General features: G+C 36.8%; 1 protein-coding gene across 3 annotated transcripts in view; it reads right to left on the bottom strand.

Moving 5' to 3' along the window:
• The window catches only part of RASSF8 (Ras association domain family member 8), a 108,724-nt gene that overhangs the window by 9,719 nt on the left and 73,754 nt on the right, over positions 1–25,251 (bottom strand). For all 3 annotated transcript variants that reach the window (XM_045554176.1, XM_045554174.1, XM_045554175.1), the window contains one exon: positions 8,569–8,778. In XM_045554176.1, the coding sequence (XP_045410132.1) occupies positions 8,569–8,671 (103 nt within the window). In that variant the 5' untranslated portion in view covers positions 8,672–8,778. The remainder of the gene's footprint in view (positions 1–8,568; positions 8,779–25,251) is intronic.

A 25,251-nucleotide genomic window follows, 5' to 3' on the forward strand; every position in this document is an offset into this window, starting at 1 on the left:
CAAGGGGAATGAAAAAGAAAGCCTTAGCACATTGGATTGGCTTTTTGGAATAAAAAATGCTTCTCATGATTTTCAGGTTAAAAATTACTATAACTGTCCAAGAAAAACCACATGACACGTCCACAAGGTTAAAACCGTCCTGTGCATACAAACTGCTGCAAAGATCTCAGCGCTTTGTGTTCCTGGCTCTGCTGCCTATCAGCTGCTTTTAGGCTTCTCATTTCCTCTCGCTGAACCTCTGTATCATCTTCAGTAATGAGAGGAGTTAGACTAGACCGGGAGAGCCCCCTCCAAGTCTATCAGGCCAAGGAAACATATTTAAAATGAAAACTGAATCATTATATTACATGAGCTAAATTAAAAAACTTAAGAACCCTAATTTAGTCATGATTAAATATAAAGCTGATTTTCCAATGTTAATGGTACTGCTGCCCTCTGAGAATGTTCTGATAGAAGGTTATTTAGAATTGCTTTTACTGCCAGTGTTTCCTTTTTGTTAAATAATGCATATTTAGCACTATTAGGCAAAAAAAAAAAAAAATCCATCCAGCAATATAAAAAACTTTTTAAAAGAAAGGTAAATGAATGAATACATTTGATTTGATTATAAAAATTGGTTTTTAAATGTTTTATATAAGAATTAAATCCCATAATCATTGTTTTTAGTATCCATACTTGGCAAGGCCCTATAGATACTATTTCATTTAGACAGATTCAGATTCCTCTTGCAAAATTCCTTTCAGGGCATTTTATTAAATGGATACATTTAGTTCTACCTTGCATATTAACTTGATATAGCCTTAAAACTAATAAAAGGAATATCTATCTATCTATGGCATTTGTAGTTTAAGCTGTTTTGGCTATGTAGGACTGTGTGTTACTGTCAAGTAGCTGTGATTCAATTTAGTTACAGTAAATACATTACAATTATACTTTTAAATGGTTGAAGCAATTGAGACTAATCCCCAAAATCATTAACTTCATATACTGAGGAAAATTACATACAGATTTTAATGCATTAATGGAATATTATTGGACAGCTGACATAAAAGAAAAGAGGGTAACACCTTACTTTCACCTAACTTACAGTGGAATGTATGATTATGAAGTAATATGAAATTTTTGAAAATTCACACCAAAACTATTCAAATATGGGTCACCCAGAAATTTTATGCCTTTATTTCAATTATTTTAAAAAATTACAACCATCTTTATAATTTTAGGAAATTTCTCCTTAGAGTCATAAAACAAAATCATGATTTAAAAATCACATCTTATTATTTAGTCAACAAATATATTGATATATTGAACACCAAATACATGTCAGAAATAGTGCCAGACCCTGGGGAGATAGATTCTACTAAACACTTTGGTCACCAACCTCTTTGTAACTTCAAATTTTAACCATTTGATTTTTTCTTCAGCATCAAGTCTTCCCCACCTCAAAGATGAATACTAAATATTATTCAAAAGAACATGACAGAGAAGTGGCACTAATTTCTTATGAATTTAATGCTAACATGTCTTCAGGTTTTTGGACGAATTAGAAATAATGTTAGGAACACCTGACTTATTTTTCATCTATGGTAAATAAGCTACCGAACAGCACTGAATTTTCCTAAGAATGGATGCTTCACTCCTTGAGCTGTAAACATTTTGACAAAAATTTTATAAAATATATTATTTTCATATATAATATACATTATATGATTTTATATAATTCCATGATTCTTATGCAGACTCTAGTGAACATAACTAATCCTTTCCATAATGACTCAGAATTCTTACAGTGTTGATTCCTATAACGGAGCTTACATGGTATCATTTTATAGTCTGTAAAGTGCTTTTGATGCTTTTATATATATAATTTTAAATGGTTCTGTGAATTATGCAGTACAGATATCATGATCCTCATTTTAGTGAAGAAATCAAAACCTAGAGAATTTTAAGCAATTTCCTGATGTACAGCTAATTCTGCAAATTTATCAATGAATTTTCTACTGTTTAAGTTCTGAGTGAAACTACTAAGATAACTCTTACCATATGGTATTTAATATTTATCTTATGATGACAGTGTTATAATAAAAGATTATCTCTGAATATAGCTGTCAGCCAGTTGTACATTCAACCCTTAAATTGTGCTCAGTATATCTTCCCTGTGCACTGATGAGAATATCATGCGATCACAGAATTACTGTCTACCTTAGGATTATATGATAAACTTATTGCTATTAAAAATAATAAAAACAGTTACTGAGTACCTATGATCTGCTGGGCATTTTGCTGGTTACTTTACATAAATAATATTAACCAAAATAATAGGGAACAATTACCACTGGAAATCAGTAAGATATGGGAAATTTTTGTTAATGCAGCAGAATCTAACCCAATCTGACTGATCATGCTATGAATTATGCATAATCACATTCATTAAAATAATTTCTTACAGGCTGGGCATGGTGGCTCACACCTGTAATCCCAGTACTTTGGGAGGTGGGAGGATCACTTGAGACCAGGAGTTCAAGACTAGTCTGGGCCAGGAGCAGTGGCTCAGGCCTGTAATCCTAACACTCTGGGAGGCTGAGGTGGGAGGATTGTTTTGAGCTAAGGAGTTCAAGACCAGTTTGAGAAAGAGCAAGACCCTGTCTCTACTAAAAATAGAAAGAAATTAGCTGGGCAACTAAAAAATATATAGAAAAAAATTAGCCGGGCATGGTGGCACATGCCTGTAGTCCCAGCTACTCGGGAGGCTGAGGCAGGAGGATCACTTAAGCCAAGGAGGTTGAGGTTGCTATGAGCTAGGCTGACGCCACTGGGCACTCTAGTCTGGGCAACAGAGTGACACTCTGTCTCCAAAAAAAAAACCAAAAAACAAAAAACAACAAGTCTGGGTAACATGGCGAGACCCCCATCTCTACAAAAAATATTTAAAAATTAGCTGGGGATGGTGGTGCATGCCTGTAGTCCAGCTATTCAGGAGGTTGAGGCAGGAGGATCGCTTGAGCCCAGTTCGAGACTGCAGTGAGCTATGATCATGCCACTGCATTCCAGCCTGGGCAACACAGTGATACCTTATCTCTTAAAAAAGAGAGAAAGAGAGAGAGACAGAGACAGAGACAGAGAGAGAGAGAGAGAGAGAGAGAGAGAGAGAGAGAGAGAGAGAGAAATAATCTTTTACAAATGTGGAAAACACAGAAGCTACTTAGAATTAAGGATGATTAGACTGCTATAAACATCAAAATTATAAATGATACTAAATATACTGCTTAATATTTTGCCATTAAGGATTTTTATTTCTTGTTTCAATGTAATTTGATCAAGTAATTGTATTTTCTAATAGTTGTCCACTGAGACTATAGGGGGCATAACTAACATAATATAATGGTGGTTAAGAGCAGCGTTCTTGAGTCAGACCACTGGTTTGAATCCCAGCACCCTGCTCAGCGGCAGATGAGCCTGGGCAAGTCCTTTAACATCTCTGTGCCTCCCTTTGGTCATATGTAAAGTGCCGATAATACCCGTGCTTCCCTCATGACGTTGTTGTGAGGGGTGAGGATCAAATGATGTGGAAAATCCACAATATAACAAACGAGAAATGAGACATATGAAGCACATAATTTTTAAAGCTCATCTATAGGTACACAAAAAACATTGCGGGGACCCCCAACTTATAGCTGGTTGGTCAGAAATATGGGTGGCCCTGGACCTGCAATTGCTGTCCAGGTGAGGCAGCCTCGTAGCACTGAGCCCTTTAACTTGTGGGATCTCCGGGCAGATAGTTTCAGCAGAGAAATGAACTGCTGGACTCCCAGCTCGTGTGAGACGTATTTTAAGTAAAAACAGCTCAAGGGTTCACAAGATTCTAGATATTGTTTTAAGCTATGGGAAAAAGTGATAAAACAGTACAGACAATACACCAATAAAGGAATGTAGGTCTACTGTCTATTATCCAATAGCTTTAAGGTCACATGTGCCAAAAATCTGGATTCTAAAATCCAGAATTTTTTAGATTGTAGAAAGGTAGTATGGTGCTGTCCTGCAAGTTTTGTAATCAAACATTTTAAAATTTCCAAAGTAAAATGTATCGATGTTCATACTGAATGGTATAAATATACACTAAAATAGTCTCACATCAAATTGGATCAGTTTTTATCACCGAGTGAGTTTAAGCCATACCAGGTATTGCTAACAAATGAAGCATAATAAACTTTAAGATTTCAGAATTGCTTAGATTTCACAATGTGGATGAGGGATTGTGGCCCACATGTCACATGTCAGGTGGGGTAAGTGCTGTCAAGAAAAATAGAGCACCCGAGACAGGAAGCATGTGTGTGTGCACATGTATGTATGAACTTGGTGGTCAGGGAGGGGCTCTATGATAAGATCCCACTTGAAAAGACACCCAAGGGAGTAAATCACAAAGACACCTGGCTGCAGAGTACTATCAGCAGGAAGAACAGCTGCAAAGACCGAGGTGGAACGTGCCCGGTTTGTTTGAGAGGGGGCAATCGAAGGGAGTGGTATGAAATGAGGTCACACTGGTGATGGGAAAGCGGGGATCCACTTAGGTCCCTGAAGCCCACTGTATGGACTTTGGAATTTTCTGAGTCAGAAAACCACTGGGGTGTTTCGAGCAGAGGAGCGACATGATGCAACCTATTTTAAAAGGATTACTTTAAAAGAAACCTGTTGAGATGAGGCCGGACAGGTCAAGGTTGCAGCAGGGAGATGAGTTGGAAAGTTACTGAAAACACCAAGGTGAGAAATGATGGTGGCTGACAGTGGCTGTGGAGAGAAGGAACAAGATTCTGGGTATATTCTGCAGGTAGTACAGATAGGATTTGTTGATGGCTTGCCTGTAAGATAGCAGAGCAAGAAAAGAATCAAAGATCATACAAAGGTTTTGGATCTAATCAATTAGAAGATAAGAGTTCTCAGTTGCTGAGATGGAGAAAAGGAGGAAGTTTGGGAACGGGCAGTAGGTGGCACACACAGCTTGGGTTTTGACATGTTAAGACTGAGCTACCAATCAGTCACCTTCTAGAAATGTGTTGTTTACTACCATAGCCATTAGCCTCATTTAAATTTTAATTAAAATTAAAAATTCATTTCTTCAGTTACACTAGCCACATTTCAAGTACTCGATAGCTTCATGTGGGTAGTGGCTACCACACTGGACAGCACAGATACAGCATGTCCTTGCAGAAAGTTCTACTGGATAGCACTGTCCTAGAAACTAAGTTTTACTGAGTAGCTACTTTAGGTAAAGCAATGGTGTAAGAAAGATAAGCAAGCAAGAGCCCTACTCTGGAAGGACTTCCAGAAGAGAAGTGTTAACAAATACTAAAACCAAAATTCACTATAAAATGTGTGTCTAAACACTGATTTTGTTGGGGTCAACTGTATGAAACACAGCTTTTTAAAAAGAGTCCACTCTACCTAGGGCCCAGCCCCAATCAATTTGTTTCTATTAAATGCTTGTTCTGGCCCCAGTTGAAGGAGATAGGGGAAAACGATCACAAGAAATGGGAACAGAGAGAAATTCTAAATCATTGGTACTTTAAATGGTACCAGGTACCAAAGTATTGTGGATCAGAAACCCTTTCCCTTAAATTCCTTGATTTCTTCCTCCTCCTCTTTCCCTCTCTAATCTTTTGTTAGGTGGACTTTATTTCTGTGTTAAGCTCTAAGCTACCTGAGGGCATATTTTTGGTGTGAGATAGTGTAAAAGCAAATGCATTTTCTCCACTATAAATTGATACAGGTGATCTGTCAAAGGCTTTCTGTTTCACTTACAGACTTGAGAAGCAGTTTGAACTTTGAAATAATGGCATTTTGGGGATAGTTTACAGGGGAAACAAAGTAGAATATTTAAACTGGGAATGTTTCAGAAAGCCCAAGGTGTATAGTGACCAAACACACAGTGTTTGGGTGGTTTAAACACTTCATGCAAATAAAATGTTTTAATCATGGTTTCACTTTAGTTGTTCTGTCATATTTGAGAAAGTTCATCCATCATCTAAATAGAATTTGTCAAAGTAGTCAAAGATTAGTGTAGAAAGGATTTCTTCCTATAGCATTAGATACATTCAATATCTTTCATCAAACTAGGTTCTGTTTTTAGTTCTTTTCTAATTTGATTTGATTAGTAGCCTAAGAAAGTGTCAGCTGTCATATATATATTTGTAGAGTGCCAAATTGTGCACATATTTTCATAGTAAATCATCTGATAGTTTCTGTGGTTTCCTAAAAATAATTTTAACCATCCAGAACAACCCACTAACTTCTAATCAAGATACATATATGTATGTATACACACACACACACACACACACACACACACACACACACACACAGTATGATATATAGTGCCCCCATGAGGCAAATATGTGGACTTAAACCCAAGAAAGCAGTCTACATGTTGTTTCAGTATAAATTCTTTATAAACGTCTGTGGTTTCGTTCATTCAGTCCACACTCTACTAATAGTATAGCTAAATGTTTACTTTGTTAAGCCATGGAAATTCTGGAATTGTTTTTTAGAGCAGTAATTTTCCCTAATTAATAAACTTTCACAACAGAAACAAGGATCCACAGCTCTTGGCTATTTGACAGTTAAGTTAGCTCTTAGATGAATTCTGAATTCAATGAAATATTTATGATACAGAAACAGAGATGGTTAGCCAAGTTTGGAGGAATATCATAAAACATCTGTATTCAAGTTGTTAACTTTTCAGAAAGGTTTTGGACTGGGTTATTGAGAAAGCAAAAATGGGAAGGTAGATTAATTTAAAACTTCTTTTTCATTTGTTCACAAATAAGTATATTATTTAGTCCAAATGAATAAACATATACCTGGTACATCTGGGCATTTTTCCCCTTGAAATTCTGTGTAGAAATGTTGTTACTATATACACAGAGGCAGCTTATAACACTACTCAACTACTTTGACTTTGTAAAAACTACTCATTGTTTTTGGTAGCACTGCCTGTGGCTTAATTCCCAAATAGAACAAAGAAAGCTAGGTTTGATAAATGATCATCCTAGTCTTCACTAAGGAAAATAAAGCTGTTTATTTAAATTCAAATAAATTATGTGAGGCTCTTAACAGGGGCAATTACAAATAAGTTGGTAGAAAAGAACATGAAATAAAATTAAATGCCTTGATCTTCCCCTCTTTAATTATTAAACTTAAGTCTACAAATATAATATTAGTACCAAATGCAAGAAAATTTCATTGGATGTGAAAGCCTAGGATTTTTTGCACTGTTGTAATATTATAGTGTGCTATAGTGTTTACGGAAAAAAAAGATGTAAATATTAAAAGAAAGCCTCTATCTTTGTATAAGGCATTATTAACTTCCAACAGTGCCTCTGTCACAACATAGATGGCACCATTATCTCTACCAAATGCTACGGTGCCTTGGCAACATTTTAACTCTTCCAATATAAACTAGCAAGACATAAAATAAACTTTTGATGAGAAACTCAAAGATAAAGGCACTGAGCACCTAGCATGGTGCTGGCCCAACAATTTCCTCTTCGTACATGTTTGCCAAATGACAGATTTAAGATCAAATACAGGCTGGGCGCAGTGGCTCACGCCTGTAATCCTAGCACTCTGGAAGGCCGAGGTGGGTGGATCGTTTGAACTCAAGAGTTTGAGACCAGCCTGAGCAAGAGCAAGACCCCTTTCTCTACTAAAATAGAAAGAAATTATATGGACAACTAAAAATATATATAGAAAAAATTAGCTAGGCATGGTGGCACATGCCTGTAGTCCCAGCTACTCAGGAAGCTGAGGGAGGAGGATCGTTTGAGCCCAGGAGTTTGACATTGCTGTGAGCTAGGCTGACACCACGGCACTCTAGCCTGGGCAACAGAGCGAGACTCTGTCTCAAAAAAACAAAAAAGGTCATATACAAACTTTAATACATATTACTGGTTTTACTGATGCAGGTGTTTACGCCCTTGATCCTGTTCCAAAAGGATTTAAGGAACTAATAAACATGAATAAATTATGATAACTATCAGTTTAAAATAAATTAGAAGAAAAGATAAAACAGGGTAGGAGAGTAAGGTGGAGCCAGGAGCTGTGCTTCATCTTTACCATACAGTAAGATTTAAAAAGTAAACATTATCTTCCTAATGAAGAACAATGTTATTTACTTTGCTGTATTTTCTAAAAGTATTCAGAAATAAACAATAAGTAGGATTTTTCCTAATGAGGGAGTCTAGGAACTAGGAATCTAAGTTTTGGCTCAAGAAAACATCTTTAATTCCTCCAGAAATCATTGTTTAAGCTGAACAACAGAAGAGGAGAAGGCAGTGCAGATGCTAGACTGGAGGTCAGTAAAATCTGGAGGGAGTCAGAGAACAAGCATCACTGCAGATTTACCTAAACATGGGCAAACAGTAATAAGTAAAAACGTGCCTATGTGACTTATTATGGAACTAAATGAACAACATCCACTAGAGACCTGTATTTCATACAAACAAACAAACACATGTACCCAACAAAAGGAAGCATAATGTACTTTCATCTCAGACACCCACATGGTACACTTACCTATCGCTTGAGCTAAGGCTATTACGACCTCCTGGCAAGTTGTGACTTCAGTGACCCCACAAACAATCCTCTGAACTCCATCCACCCATACTTTAAGTTCCATGGTGCACCGGCCAGTCACACAAGGGCCCTGAGAGTGGTCATCAGGGTGTCAGGTCATGTCTCAGGCTACAGGAACACGGACGGAGAAGGCAGAGTCTGTGTAGTCAGCTTAAAAAAGGAAAAAAAATTCTTTTTAATAAAATAAATCTTAACACTTCTTCTAGTAAGTGTATAAATATTACACAAAACAAATTTTAATATGTCATAATCCTACTATTATTAAAGTCCACCAGCTTATTTTACAGAAATGAATTCAGCAGCACAAATGCAACTACCATGACATTGTTTCAAGTTACTACTATTTTTATAATAATAATTGTAATCATTAAGTCATGCTCCATTGGGTTAAAAATTCTTATTTACTTGACATATTGCTCAATATACGAGCTGTTTTTCTGTCCTTTTTTTCTTTTCAATTCTTTCATTAGGATAATTTCTGAGGTCAAAAAAAAAAAAGGGAAAAGTCTGTCATTTTAGGAATAAATAACTGCACCAGTTCCCATCACTTCAGCAGTATTGTTAACAAGTTTTAAAAACAGTTGTCAAGGTATCTTACTAACTCAATTTGCACTCCTCTGTTTAATGTGTGCCTTGGCTCCCTCTCTTCCCCAGAGGAGTGAGAGCATCTTCATCACCACCGAAACCCAGCACCGAGCACAGCATGAGGACAGGTGTGCAGAAAATCTTACCTGAAGGAAATGAATTACTCTGATGGCTGACAGTTTCCCCGTGTATGAACTGCTCGCCTTTTTCTCATTTAAATAGGCTTGAGTGTTTTCTTAAATTTTAAGAGTTACGCAAATAATACAAACCTTAGCTTTTTGTTATACTTGCTGTATTTATCCAGTTTTTGACTTTTTTATTTGGTTGTATTACATGCCAAGCAGAAAATTTTACATTCTCATATAGTCAAACCAAATGCTTTGATTTCTTCTATTGATTAGAATGGTATTAACCTGCTAAAAATCAATTACACAATTTTTTTTCCTGTGGGTTTTAAAAATCTCAACTCTTCCTGTGTTAAATCTTTAATCAATCTATCATTTACTTTCTCCATTGTTTTGTGGCCTTCCTATATCTTTGTTGTTTTTACAAAAGAATGTTAACATTTATGAGATGTAATAAACATTGATTTAATTAAGAGAACATTTGGATTTGTTTAAAGGTTTACAATGGCACTGGTGTTTCAGGATTAATGACTTACTAAAAAAGTTATTTAAAAAACACTAAAACTTTTTCTTATAAAATGATATTTACTATAAACAGTAGCTTGGTCCCTTGTACATTCTCTTAAAGGACCTAAGACAGTTCTAGGCCACCTGGTCACCTGGGTAGATGAGTCAGAACACGTCCAAGGTGAAGGAGAAGAAACCTAATTACTTTATCCAGAGAAGGCAAAAAATTCCTTTCTGTCATCCTGAAAACAAGAAAGGCTTCAGCTCTCTCTGTCTACGACACAGTGCAAGGTTTCATAACTCTACTGTATAAACAAAGAAAAGGACATCTTGCCAATGACAAGGCTGATTCCCATAACTGTGTTCCTCAGTTAAGAGGGCCTGGGGAAAAATGGGTTCCAAAGTCAAAGAAATGTAAGAAATCCAGTAAATAAAGTTAAACAAGTTCCTTTTACAGCGAGACTTCTCTTACATTTTAATAGGCTGGTGTACACTCTAAATTTCAAATATGAGTTTTATATGCTGCCCTTCAATCTAGAGAACATTTAAGGAAAAGAAACAGGAGAGTTCTGACCTAAAAGACTTGTTTCCTTTTCTACTAAGCACCCTATTTGCTAAAATTAGAACATGTTTTACTCTTTCTTTATTCAAAAAATGGCCAAACATTAATATATCACTTTATTAAATTTTTTAAAAGCTGAATTAAAGTCCATTTAATATCTAGTCCCTTACTTTTCACCAAAAGATCTTAAACTTGAGAAATGTACCAACAAAGGTCAAATCTCATTAAAAACCTCCCTCTCCCCAAAGAAATTTGTCATTTAAAAGAAGCCTATGAGACTCATTTTTTTCTTAATTGTGAAAGAACACTTAACACGAGATCTATCCTTTTAACACATTAGTTTAGTTTAGTTTTTGAGATAGGGTTGCCGCTGGCAACTTCCATTCTATTCTCTATTTCTACGAATTTGATTGTTTTAGATACCTCATATTAAGTTCTATATTCCTTTTTTGGCTTTAGTATACCACCACATATTTTCTTATCCAAATTACCACTGTTTCACTTGGAACTTTTATTAAGTGAATAGAAATGAACATAAGATGTGTAAATCTGTTAAATCTTACAGAGTATAGTAATCTTACAAGAAAACATTGAGCATAAATAATACTGCTTAGTAATATAAACTTGCAGAGTATTCATCTTGATCAGAGACTTCCTACCATGGCTCATCAAACACAGAAGACCAGTGTCTGCATTTTTGTTTCAATACCACTAATAATACCTTTCAGACTAGAAACCATCAGGAGAGCAGGCCTGTGTGATCCACGGCCTGTTAGGAACCCGGGCTGCACAGGCGAGCCCTCCCCATCCCTCGCATCACCCCCTGAGCTCCACCTCCCGTGAGATCAGTGGCGGCATCAGATTCTGCATTATGGTGAGTTGTATAATTATTTCATTATATATTACAATGTAATAATAGAAATAAAGCACACAATAAATATAATGCACTTGAATCATCCTGAAACCATCCCCCACCCCAGTCCATGGAAAAATTATCTTCCATGAAACCGGTCCCTGGTGCCAAAAAGGTTGGGGACCGATGCCTTAATAGATCAGATCAATGGACCAGGCTGCCTCAAATTTTATCTCTTGGAGGGCCACTGTTTTCAGGAAAACATGGGTTCCATCAGGTTTTGGGTTATACTGACAATCATCGCTAGCACCCCTAAAAATCACAGCATTACTCATGAGAGTCATCTGAAGAACCTGTCTCTCCTGTCTTCCCTCTAGGAAGAACCTGCCTTCTAGGAGCTGTAACCTTGACCTTTCCTTCATACCCTCCAGAGTCCAACTTCAATAGCTCTAGGCCCAGCCTCAGAATTAGACTAGAAGGAAAAATGGAAGTCCTACATTCTAGGTGTGTGTGGTGGATCAGTCATCTTTGGAAGTGAAGGCCCAGGAAGCAAATGGACTCGAGCATTCCAGTTGGAATTTGGAATAAATTCTTCCATGGAAACAGTGATGTAGACAGAAGTAAGGTTCTACTGCAAGGGTATCAATATAGTTCAGTTATTGTTTTCATCATGAGGTTTCTATATGCAAGTCACTATTATTTTTATAATTTTTAAAATGAAGAACTAGGTTTATTCAGTAACATTCCAGCAGGGAACAAGTGTTCTTTAGCTACGTACCATTGACTGTCATAAAAGCTTACTGGAATTCAGCATCTGCATTTGTAGAAACATTCCCTCAAGATCAATGCTTTAATAAAGCAATTACAGTCAATCCTCATTATTTGCAGATTCTACATTTGTGAATCGGTCTACTTGCTAAAAATTTATTTGTAATCCCAAAAGTCCATACCTATGGTGCTTTCACAGTGATTTGCAAATACGTATAGGAGTAGTGGAAAATTTGAGCCTCCTGACACACATATTCCCAGCTGAGATCAAACAAGGTGACAGTCTGCCTTTTTGTTTCAGCTCTCACACCGTCAAGTGTTCTTTTCTCAGTCTCTTTAGTGCCATGTATTTTTTGTGCTTTTTGTTGGTGATTTCACTGTTCAAAACGGCCCCCAAGCACAGTGCTGAAGTGCTGTCTAGTGTTTCTGAGGCAGGAAGGCTGGGATGTGACTTACGGAGAAAAATATGTGTTAGGTAAGCTTTGTTTAGGCATGAATTATAGTGCCGTTGGCCGTAAGTTCAATGTTAATGAATCAACAATGTATATTAAATAAGGTGTCTCTAAACGAAAAAAAAAAAAACAAACCCCATAAAGCAAGGTTATGTATTGCTTGGTGAACAAAAATGTTGTTACCAGAGGCTTGAAGAAAACCAACCCTGTGTCTCCCCTAAGAACGATGGTTCAGTATTTTCTAATTCAGTCTCACATAGACCTTATGCCTGGGGCAGGTCCGCGGCCCACCGGGAACCGGGTGCACAGCAGGAGGCGAGCGAGCGAGCCAAGCCCCACTTGCACCCACAGCCTCTTCCACCCTGCCATCACCTCCAGAGCCTCGCATCAGACTTCAGACTCTCAGAGGAGCCCGAGCCCCGCTGCATCCTGCTGCCTACTGCATATGCCAGGGATCCAGGCGAGCCCCGCTGCATCCTGCTGCCTACTGTGCATGCCAGGGACCCAGGCGAGCCCCGCTGCATCCTGCTGCCTACTGCATATGCCAGGGATCCAGGTGAGCCCCGCTGCATCCTGCTGCATACTGCGCATGCGAGGGATCCAGGTTGTGCTCCCCGTGAGACTCCAACACCTGTTGAGGGGGCCGAAGTGGCACCCACCACGGTCTATGGAAAACCTGTCTTCCACGAAACGGCCCCTGGTATCAAAAGGGTTGGGAAGCTGCCTTTTTGGGACATAAATATCGTGAACAACAACAACCATATATTTTTAGAGGGTATAACTTCCTTGTGATGGCAACCATCAAGCTGTTGAGCAAATTCCACTACTCCCTGGACATGAGAAGCAAGCATATCGGTGTGGCTTACCGCCAATTTTAACACCTCCTTTACTGGTAATTTTGTTTAAGGTCTGAGGTTATAGCATATCAGAGCGCTCCTTTAAAAAACAGTATACAGATATGTTGGGTTATATAATAAAATCTTCACCATCAGGGTAGCAACTTTAATTAAATCGAGTACTGATGCCACTAGCTCTTTTGGCGTCATAGAGAAAGAGAGTCAGCACAATGAACACAGTATATACTGAATAGTACTTACTGGAGCTATTAATCATCAGACACTAAAATTCTCCTTTGTGTAGAAAATCGGTCAAAAAAAAAGAAACTAAAGGGAGTTTAGTTTACCTCACTCTAAAGCTAATTTGAGGTGAAAATGAAATGAAGTCATGTAGAACATCTGAAGTGTTAACTTTTTTTAATGTTCAACAGATCACTGAAGTAAAGAAAAAAATATTCATGGGTGCCTATGGAGATGGGAAAGGAACTGAAGATGAAAATACAACCTGGAGAAGAACATAATAGGATGCAGCACAATGTGAGAGAATGAGGAGAAGAGAGAGGGAAATAACAAGGGAAAAAATAATTAGGAAGGCAGGCAGGGAGTAGGAAAACAATATGGTAGATACAGGGAACAGTTTTTGGCAAATGGCCTCAGATGCCAGTCACGCGTTACCTGCCCCTGAGCTGTAATATTCAGGTGATGCATGTTTATGACATTATGGTTTTGTATTTTGGAAACCCGGTTACACACAGATTGCTTTTAGCAAACCCATTATTTTGCTATAATGCAGTTCTGCAAATGGTATCACAGAGAATGGGTTGTTATTTAAAAAGTGCAATGTTAAGACTGGGTGCTAAGGAAGAGGACCATAGCAATATAAATAAGCGCCTCCAAAATGAGTTCTTAAGAACAGCAGTCCTGAGAGGTGCACCATGGGGAAATAAGGTTCCGCAGTCAACAACTTTGGGAAACATTTCATAACACATTGTCTCTGGGAGATAAACAAAGCCCAGGTAAGGTAAAGTTTCTCCACAGTGGAGAAACTGGTTAAACTTTATCTTACTCAGTGATGTAGCATGGGAAAGGGTTGCATGGAAAAGGGACACAAAGCGTAGAAAATATCCCCCTGAACCAAAGGATACCAATTATCAACTTTTGAAAAATATGCCTATATACAAAATGAGAAACATCTGCCAGCCTTTTAATGCATGTTGTGGCACCCAGAAGTGGTGATGGGTATATTATTTAAAGTTTTACCTGCAGGGACAATATAGAACAAACGAGAAAATTTTACAGAGCCTAGCTTTTTATTCTCTTATGTGAAAAGTCTTCATTGTCACCAGTAATCTATCTCTTCTAAAGATGAGTTTTACATTTTTCATTTTATAGATTTGTCTAAATGATTTCTTTGATCATGTTTTTAAAAGTTAACAATTCTAAGCAATCTGTGCATATTCATTATTAAATCAGATAAACCATGTTCTTACCACTATAATTCACCATCCTCAGGTGACAGCATTCAAATACACCCACTGAGTTAACATTTCACAAACATTACATGCTCAAGTGACTATTCTGCAATTATAGCAACAAATGGCACGAGTTTACTATAAGCTAGGCACTGTGTACCATGACTCATTTATTCCTCACAACATAATTCACTGAGATAGATACCAGCCTTCTTTTAAACATGAGAAAAGTGAGTCTTAGCTTCAATAACTAACTTTTCCAAAGTTACAAACCTAGCAATTTATGGACACATTCAAAATTTGAAATTAAAGAAAAAACCGTTCACTGTACCCAAATAAATGTTTTTAAAATGCCCTAAATTACTCTAAGAAATCTCATATATAATCACCTGAAAATCTGTTAATAAACTATGATCAGACAATATGTACAAACTTGCCATTCCAAAAGAAAGAAAAGAGGCAAACCTATTAAATCATGCTAAGAAACTGTAGTTTTAATTCAGAGAATCTATGATAAACACACATGCCAGCAAAAGTGTCTGAGGGTCAGGTTCATTTTCCAGCATCAATTAATTTTTCCTCCAAGTTTCAGAAAATCACATTCAACTTTATTTCTACAGAGTCATAAATAAAATATATTTGAACATAAGTATTAATTTTAACTCTTGTTTTAAATATAAACCAAAGCTTCTTAGAGATTTCCTGTATTTTCTTTAAGTTCACACCATTAAAAAGTACTTTCTGGAATAAGCCATTTTTTTTTAAAGGTGATGTTGATTAGTGGAAACAAGCATGCACTCTGGTTCAAATCCTGAGTCTGTTACTTACTGTGTGATTTAAATCAAGATGTATCACTTTCTAAGCAGCATTTGTGAGAAATGGAATGAGATAATGTCTTCTTTTAAAATGTACCTAGTGCAGGGCTTGGCATGCAGCATGAATTCAAAAGTTAGGTCTTGGGATAGAAATGAAAATTATAACTTTTAAAAATTATAAACTACTTTTTTATGAAAAGAAAAATCAATAGCAAAGCAAATTTTCAGAAGCACATATTAATAAGAACATTTGAAAATAAAGACCTGATGTTTATTGTAAATATAATCAGTGATACTGACTAAAGTGGCACTCTATTTTACAATATTCTATTTATAGAATTGAGCTTAGGCCTAGTTCCTGCCCCTTACTGAAACTGCATCACCAGGTGATGATGAAATGTGACGTGTCAATTAGCAGTCAGATTGAATGAGGAAACCTACACGCCTAACCTAGAGCACATGAATCATATACATGGCTCAACTATAGAGGACGGCTACTAAATAAGTTAACTATTTAAAATCCCAAAACACTATCCAAAATAAACTGCTTGCTGGAAGGGCGGGGGGAACTCTAGTTTTTGCTATGCTTAAATAAATATATTTGCATTTCATCAGTGTATCTGATTTCTACTATGTATTTATACTTCATTGAGTCCTTCATCTTCCCAGTAAAGAGCAAACTCCAAGAACTGCTACAACAGTTATTCTGGCAAAGGTTGCTTACAGAAGCATCATCATCCATGGAATAAAATGGGTTCAGCAAAACAGCCAAGGATCACTGCAGCAATCACAGAAATCTCCAGCCTGCCTCAATCAGTCACTAAGTGGAAGGAAGTAGCAACATGGGAATAAGTGACTATTTAGATAGAAGCGGGCAGGGAGTAGTACTGAAATAGTGTTCATGCCCAGCAGTCGAGTAAACGGATTTTAAAGAAACATCTTAACTGAAGTATAACATACACAGAAAAATTCAGAAATCCTAAGTGGGATAAATTTTCATAAGGTGAACATACCCGTCTAATCACCTCCAAGATCAAGAACCTCTCCGCTATTCCCAGTGCTCTCCTCCAAAGGCAACCATTATTATGATCCCTATCATCACAGACTAGTTTTGCCTGTTTTTGAACTCTGTAAAAATGGACTATATCGTATGTAATGGTGTCTGGTTTCTTTGGCACAATATGTTTGCTGAGCTTCATCCATGTTGCTCTGCATAGCAATACATCATTCTTTTTGTTTTGTTTTTTTTGTCTTTTTTTTTTTATTTTTGAGACAGAGTCTTGCTCTGTTGCCCTGGCTAGAGTGCTGTGCATCACCATAGTTCACAGCAACCTCAAACTCCTGGGCTTAAGCGATCCTCCTGCCTCAGCCTCCTGAGTAGCTGGGACTACAGGCATGCGCCATCATGCCTGGTTAATTTTTTCTACATATATTTTTAGTTGGCCAGATAATTTCTTTCTATTTTTAGTAGAGATGGGGTCTCGCTCTTGCTCAGGCTGGTCTCGAACTCCTGACCTCGAGCGATCCTCCTGCCTCGGCCTCCCAGAGTGCTAGGATTACAGGCGTGAGCCACTGCGCCTGGCCGCAATACATCATTCTTTCTTGCAGCAGTAGAGATTTCCATTGTATAAATGAACCGCAATTTATTCATCTATTCTACTGTTGATGGACAAATGGGTTTCCAGTTTTTGGCTATTACAAAATAATGCTGCTTTGATCACTTGTACCCAGGAGTGAAACTGCTGCATTTTGCAATTGCCTGCTAGCTGACCTCCCTGCCTTCCCATCCTGCCTCTCTCCTTGCACATCCACTTTGCACATTATTGGTAGAGAAAATTGTTTTTCAAATACAAATTTGATTCCATGCTCCTGCTCAGAATCCTCCAATGGCTCTCCACTGCTTTTGGGATAAAATCCAAAATCCTCACAGGTCAGTGATGAACCACCCCTTGATCATCTTGCACCTCTCCTGGTTCCCCTCCACCCTTATGCCAAGACATTTCAGTTCTTTGAATATATCACTCTCTCAAGCATCTCTGAGCTGCATGTGCTGCTTTCCTTCCTTGGAAAAGGGTTCTGATTCTTCGCTTGCTAATTCTTGCACATCCTTCAAACACGCAGCCTTCTCTAATTTTGTGGTCCTTCTTCTGATCTGGAGGTGGCCACTCTCCCCGTGCTTTCAAAGCACTAGGGGGTTTTGTTTCATCATGGTAACCACTGAAGTGCCTACCTGCCTAACTCCTCTGATTCCCGTGTTACCCCTGGAACCCCTCAGCACAGTGATTGACACAGAGTGGGTGTACCGTATGTGTTTGGTGAATAACACAGGTACTAGCTGTACAGGATAGAAACTGACAGAGTTCATGCTTAACTGGGGTGAAAAAAGCACAATACTAATGAGAACTCAGGTGATAAAATTGGCATTCAAGTATTTTAAGCCCAGTAAAGTCCTTTGCTATTGATTTAAACTCCTAGAATAAATGTTAAATCTTACCATTAATTGATGCTACGAATATGATACCACATTGTAAAATTAGTAAATATATCCCAAGGCTATATCTAAAGAAGGAATATTCTTGTTCTAATCTATAATACAATTTGTGGTTTCCATATGATCTTAAATAAAGCAGTTAATTGAAATAATTTATGAATATTTTAAAATACTCAGTGAAAGGAAATGCTCCAGTAAATCATACTTGTAAGAGCAGGCAGAAAAATAATTACAAAAACGTCTAATGTAGCTTAGAAATGCAAAAAAAAATCAGTATAGTATAAAATTCTCCTGACATAGATGTTTCTTTCTTAATACTTTCTCTGATTCCTGTATTCCTGCGAAGCATTTTCCTCCCTAAAAAGAAATAAATCAAAATGGACCAAATGTCATCAGCTGATAAGAAATACATGGTTCGCCCTATAAACTCAGAAGGTTTTGATAAAAAGAATGCAAGGAATCTAATGAAATCAAAACAAAAGAATTGATAAAGTAAACACCACAGACTTTTCAAGTCATTTTCAGATTCTGGTTTATAAATTATCTATCTGAATAACTCGCCTAAGATTATGAAGACAAACAGACCCATAGATAGGCCTGTGATTAACATTCTCTCCCATTCCTAAGCTTGGGAATATATAAAGTGAACACAAAACAGCAGGTGCTCTTTTTCCAATTCTTTCTTCAAATACATTGTTTTCTCAGTTGATGAGTATTTAAATTGCTGTTTTTCCTTTTAGCTGGAGAAAATATAAACTAATCTTTTTTGATTTGTAACTATGTTATTTCAGAAAAGAATTAAATTAAACAAATACCTTATTTCATTTTTAAAATCAGACTAAAAATTTCAAAACATTTACAATAACTAGCAGTTCATTCTTTCAGTGTGATTCTGCCATAAATAAAAAGTTGTTAATTAAGTTTTGGATATCTTGAATTTGCAAAGGCAATATCTATTTCTGTAGAGCTATCCAGCAAAATTATAAATTTGCATCTAGAACTGAGAAGACCGAACAACACATCAAATTATTACAGAGGTGACATAAAGCTATAAAACTCATTTAAGTATATGCCACACCTTAAAAAGCAACTCCTTATTATTACTGTACAAATTCGTACCAGCTTGTTCTATGCTTCCATTTTAAGACTGATCTAGGCTTGGAATTTATTTAGTATTTTAATGTGTGTGTACATATGTATGTATGTAGATACATATGTATATGTGTACACAAATTCTGGGCTTCTTTACCATTTAAACTAGAAATCAGGGTTTCCCCCTTCTCTGCAACCCTCAGTCTTGCAAACATAACGTATACTCATTACATTAATTGTATCACCCCGTAGGTAAATTGTTCAAGTTACACAATCACCCAGTATCAAAGCCAGGAGATCTATGCATTTCCAATTACCTAGGTTTTCACCTAAGTAATAATAATAATTCACAATATTAACAAGAAATTCATGGTATTAATCCAACTGAGCTCCCAAAGACACAACATAGTGTAGACCTCTAAGAAACAAACTAAACAATGAAAAACTCTAAAAGCAGCATATATGAAAACTAATGTAGGAAATCCTCAAAAACTCATGGCTTTTGTTTCAACATGATAGATAACATATTCAGAAGAAAAGATGGATTAGATTATTAAATTTTAGACTATCAAAAAATCACACAGAATAAAACTATGCAAATCATGATCTAACAAAATGAACTCAAATAATTATTCATCTCAATTCTATATAAATATATTCAGTGCTCAGAAAGCAGTAAAAAGTCACAGTCCAATAAAGAGTCAGCAGTTATCTTACTAATAAAATGGGAATCAAGGATTCAAGGCCTACATAAGGTACTGCTGGAGAGGTGTGGGGAGAGGGGCGTTAGGGAAGCATTGTAGTAGGGGACAGATGTTTTCAGAGTCAAGAGGTATTTCTCTAAAGCTATCATTGGAAGCACTAGTAGAAGCTACAGGTGCTACTGACCTGGAAGTCTGTGGCATAGTTAATCAGAAAAAACATTTCTCACGCTTTCCTGACTGTTACAAACTTCAGTACATCAGATTTTTCCTCCTCCAGGTAAGATGTCACTTCACCACTTCCCTTGGCCATCCCCACCCAATAACCTTCTACCACATGTCCCACCTCACTGACATTAACCCATTCTGCAAATTTTTTCTACTGTTCAAAATTTACTTAATGACAGTAGAATGGCTAAGAGAATGAAGTTGCTAATTTTTGGGGGGTTCAAATCCAAGGAACCAATTATTTGTGCTTAGCTACTGAACCAAAAATCTTATGTTAAGAAAGTCTAATTTCTTTTTCTAAAATCAAGAATACTAATGTATTTAAAGTTATCATTCGACAACTAAAAAAAAGTAAAAACAGGAATTATTACTAAAAATAAAACAAAAAAGTCACTGTTTAAGTGAATCTAATACTCAAATACATGTGTTGAGAGAATGATCAAAATCAAAAAAATGAAATTATAGTTTAATTTTAAATACATGATGTGATTCACATGCTCTATTATAGTACTACTAGGGCCAGACATTCAGTAACATGTGATTATTTAGAAAAAACACAAATGACAAATATTCCTTTTCTTTTTATAGTCATTTATTAAATCTAGATGAATCCACTGATTTCTCTAAATCAAGCCATTAGTTATACCTTTTATTTAAATAAATCCATTCAAGAAGTAAATAATAAGTAAAAGCAAAAATCTTCCCCTGTCATAGGGTGATTCCCTCAAAAGTAATATGGTAAGAACATGGAATAAAAATTCATACTATTAGAAAAATCAACAGAAGACGACATGAAAATCATCAACTACTAGTATTCTTAACATACCGTTAAGTTTTACACAATGGTAAATAGGTTAAAATGTGAGCATAATTACAGCTCTGACATAACTCTTATTTTTTTCCTCTGAAAAATTCAAAGTGCTGACCAGTCTTAGATAATTTACAAAGTTAGGCAAAGCAGTTATCACTATCATTTTGTAATATCCACCCCCTCCCCAAACACCAAACAGATGAGATTAACTGATTTACTCAAGAGTTAAGGTGCAAGAACTCAGGTCTCTGATCCTTGTCCTCTAAGACCCAGCCTCACCAGGAGTTGACCACAGAAATCAGAACTCTGCCCACATGCACTGCCTAGACTCACTGCTAAGGAACAGAGAAGTCACCTTCCGCCTGCTGAGGACAAACCAAGGAATGAGGATTGTCCTATCTACTTAGCGGAGCTAATTTTTCTGGGAATGCTGTGAGTCACCTTAAGAACTCACCTTCTGGGCCTGACCTGAGCAGTACACCAATTTCATGGGAATAGGATCCCCACTCACAGCTGTGGACCATGTCCCTTCCCCAATCACAGAAACATCCATGATGCTCCCTCCAGTCCTGCCATGCTAATGTTTCACACTGTGAATACCATTAAAATAGTTAAAAAAAAAAAAAAAGATAATTCAAAAGCAAACTTTAAGAATATAAACATTTTCTAGAATAATAATGGAAAAAATCCTACATATGTAGGAAGAATAAACAGCTGTGAATGTTCCACAAAGCTCTAAGTAGAAAAGACTGACAGAGACCTGAGTGATAGCAAGGATTTGTCCTTGAAAACAAAAGAGTAATTTATCAGGGCAATAAAATTCACTGTGAGGACACTAAAGTCAAATTAAATAAAACCAACAAGAGACAAAACAATGTCCTAGTTTTGTGCACTGGGAGCTGAGGCTTCACTGAGCACTAATTATAACTGGTTGGAGACCAAGCAAATTAAACATGTTCCCTGTTAAACGTACGTGGTGGGGGTGTGTGTGTGTGTGTGTTTTACCAAGAGCATTTCAAAGAACAAAGCATTTTGAATTATTTCCCAAATTAATCTTGCAAATTAAAGAGTAGGTTATATAAGATTTTTTTTTTTTAAATGTGCCTTGGGTTAACAAGTGATGAAGAGGTACACTGAAGATATATTTAAAAGCCAAATACCTAGGTTCTATAGTTTTGCGCTTTTCAACATGCCTCGGAAGCTGGAGTTCTAAATGCAAATTATAAAAGTACATAAGTAATTTTGCAGGATCTGAGATGTTCATAATTGAAAATATAAAATACTTTCAAGAAGTTGTCAAAACCACACATTTTTATCGTATTTATTTTGTAGTCTTCATTGCAATTTTTACTTCTAGCCAGTTCTATTTCTAAAAGGACTGAGGATGCTTCTCTGAGACTTCGATATTGAAACAAAGCTTCACTCTAAGAATAAAGGTACCAAAAGAGTAGGCAAGACCCTGTTCTGAGAGCAAACTATTTTATTAGAGTGGCAATAGGTCCCCCAAAGAGTAAATATCACATGCAACCTGTGTGCCAACACCAGAAGTTTACAATCACAACTCAATGTAACTGTGATGGTGGGGGTGCGTACAGGGCAGAAAGACAATACACCAAAGAGGAAGTGACAGTGTACGTACACATGGTACCGGCACTCAGCTCAGTCCCAGAATTGAGCAGGGCTTGGTTTAATACATATCTGATTCTCTCTCTCTCCTCCTTTAAATCGTTTCACACTCACGTTGGTTGGGACATTATTTCCCTTTAGTCTCTGACTTGGGAAGGTGTGTTGGGACCATTTAGGGGCAGCTCTTGATTTCAGGACACAGCCACTCCTGTGAAGCTCTTTCCCCTGCAACCCATTCCAGTGTCTCTACCATAACCCCTTCCACTCCAACACAAAAGCCAGAGGGGCTCGAGGAAGTACTCATGGAGGTCCACTGTCCATGCTATGAAATATATTTGCTTGTGAAAATAATTACCCAAATTAACTGTGCTTGGCTTGTTATTTCAATGGTAATCAGATTGCTGGTTATAAATGTCTAATAAGAAAACCAAAGAATATTATTAATTAAATGCAATTTGGCAATAAAATGTTTAAAAATGGGATGAAGATTTTGATGAAAGATATAACAAAATGGGATCTTGGTAGTAAAAAAATTGTAAACTCTACCCTCTTTCTAAAAATACCAAAATAAAGTGTGCAAAATCAAAAAGTATTTGAAATAATTTGTATAAAATTTTAAATTTATTTGTATAGCATTTACTTTTTCAAGAGCGTTCCAAAGGGAGTGAGGGGTGGAGCTGGCTGTGGCAAAGATCCACCCAGGTGACAAAGAGTATTTTACTATTGATAATGCCTAGAATTTCTGGAACATGGTGGTAAGAAAAGAGTCAGCTTTTAGGACTCTAGGTCAGTTTTGCTATTTGCAAATTCTCTCCAGACAGTACTCCCCTCATTGCCTACACCAGGAGACACTGCCTGCTCCCCTGCCCTTGATACACACTGTTAAGGAGTTATCCAAATTCAGTCTTATGGCTTTTATATTCATTGCGCAGACTTTTTTCATACAATAAAAGAGGATTTAAAAAAATTATCAGGCAACCAGCCAATGCTAGAAAAAGTAAACTCTGATATAAACGGGGAAAAAAAATCAATCAACTTCCTTCCTATCACTTAGATAGTACTTAATCATACACACAGTGTAATACACACTTTTTTAAAAAAATTCAAGCTACTAATCTTCTGGGCTAAATTAAATATTAGTTTCACAGTCATCTTGACTCTTTTAAAATAAAAATAAAACTAAAGATGCCTTACATTGAAATTTTAATAAATGGAGCTGCTCCAAATAGTCTACATATGAAAATAACTTTCTTAAAAAAAGTAATAAATATTAAAATAAACATCAAATTTCCAATAATAACTCAACCTAAATTTTTGTTAAATCATTTTCTATTTTATTTTTCAGTAAGAATTTTTCAGTTCAGGGAAGAGAAGCCATTTTGCCAAAGGGTTTAAGACAGATCTATAAATTGAGTCACAGATACCCCCCCAACCTGCCCCGCAATTACACAGAAATGATTCACCAAGAATATTCAGGCTGTTTCTACCATTGTTAATCTAAAAATGTATTATGTCAGTTGTTTCTAACTCGTGTCATAATGTGGGTACAGAAGCAAGAAAGAACACCACAGAAATTCCAGAAGCCTTTTAATGAAGATACCAGACATTACCTGAGTTAAACGAAGACATGTAAGTCAGTACCAACTTTCTGCACATTCCACTCATTTATTCTACATTAAAATGAGAGGATGAAGTAGTTTCTCACCTTTGTTTCCTTCCTATTTCTCTTTGCTGCCTATTAAAAGGAGGTAATTTAAACCAAGGAAAACAATGCTACCCGCATCACACAGCTTAGTCTGCTTCAGTATGCTGTACCCCAGAGCTGTATCCACACTCACTGAAACAGAGATGCCGCATCACCAGGCTGTTTATCCCCTTTCTGTTTAAAGAAATTCTCCCACCTAGTTCACTTTAGTAATTCTTTAGCAGCAGTTATATGCATTTGAACGAGTACAGACCTGCAGCGCTTGAACGGATCTAGAAATCATCTAGGCCAGGGGTTCTCCATCTGCTCTCCAACTCCAGCACCAGAAGGTTCATGGGGTTGGGGGCTGTGGGGGTAGGAGTGAGGGGAGATTTATCAACACCCCTAAGTCTTTGGGGGCAGAATGAAATAGTCTTATGTTCTATCTAGGATTTTTATCATTCTCACTACTTACAAAATTAAATCTCATTCTTTTCAGTGGGAATGATCAAGCAAATGATCTTACAAAAAAATTCTTCACTATTCTCTTCTGTCAGGCTAAGTATCTCCTACTCCTTTTCCTCCTGCATTTACTTGCCGTATTTCCAACTTAAAGCACAGCCTGCTTTCTACATCCTTGCCACAACGCATGAGGGAAGGGAGGGGAGCTCAAGCAGGGGTAGGACAAGATCCAAACAGCAAAATTATTTATTACATTTTTTCATTGTGATGTGCCCGCTATAATGCATGATATTAGATGAAGATTTTTTTTAAAAAACCCATCTAACACCATAAGCAGATTCACTAACAAGCTGAGATTCACTGTAGACTGCTTTTACCTTTCTAGATACTTTCTGTCACAACATTTTGGTTTTAATTTCTATGTGCATTAGTCACTGTAAATTATACCTTATTTTTGAGATTTATGATGATTACTCTGGTGTTTCCCTATAAACTTTAATGGACATTTTCCCACTTGTCCAATACCACTGCTAAAAATCATAGCCCCTAGAGG

This window comes from Lemur catta, chromosome 6 (assembly GCF_020740605.2).
Source record: "Lemur catta isolate mLemCat1 chromosome 6, mLemCat1.pri, whole genome shotgun sequence".
NCBI classification, from domain to species: domain Eukaryota; kingdom Metazoa; phylum Chordata; class Mammalia; order Primates; family Lemuridae; genus Lemur; species Lemur catta.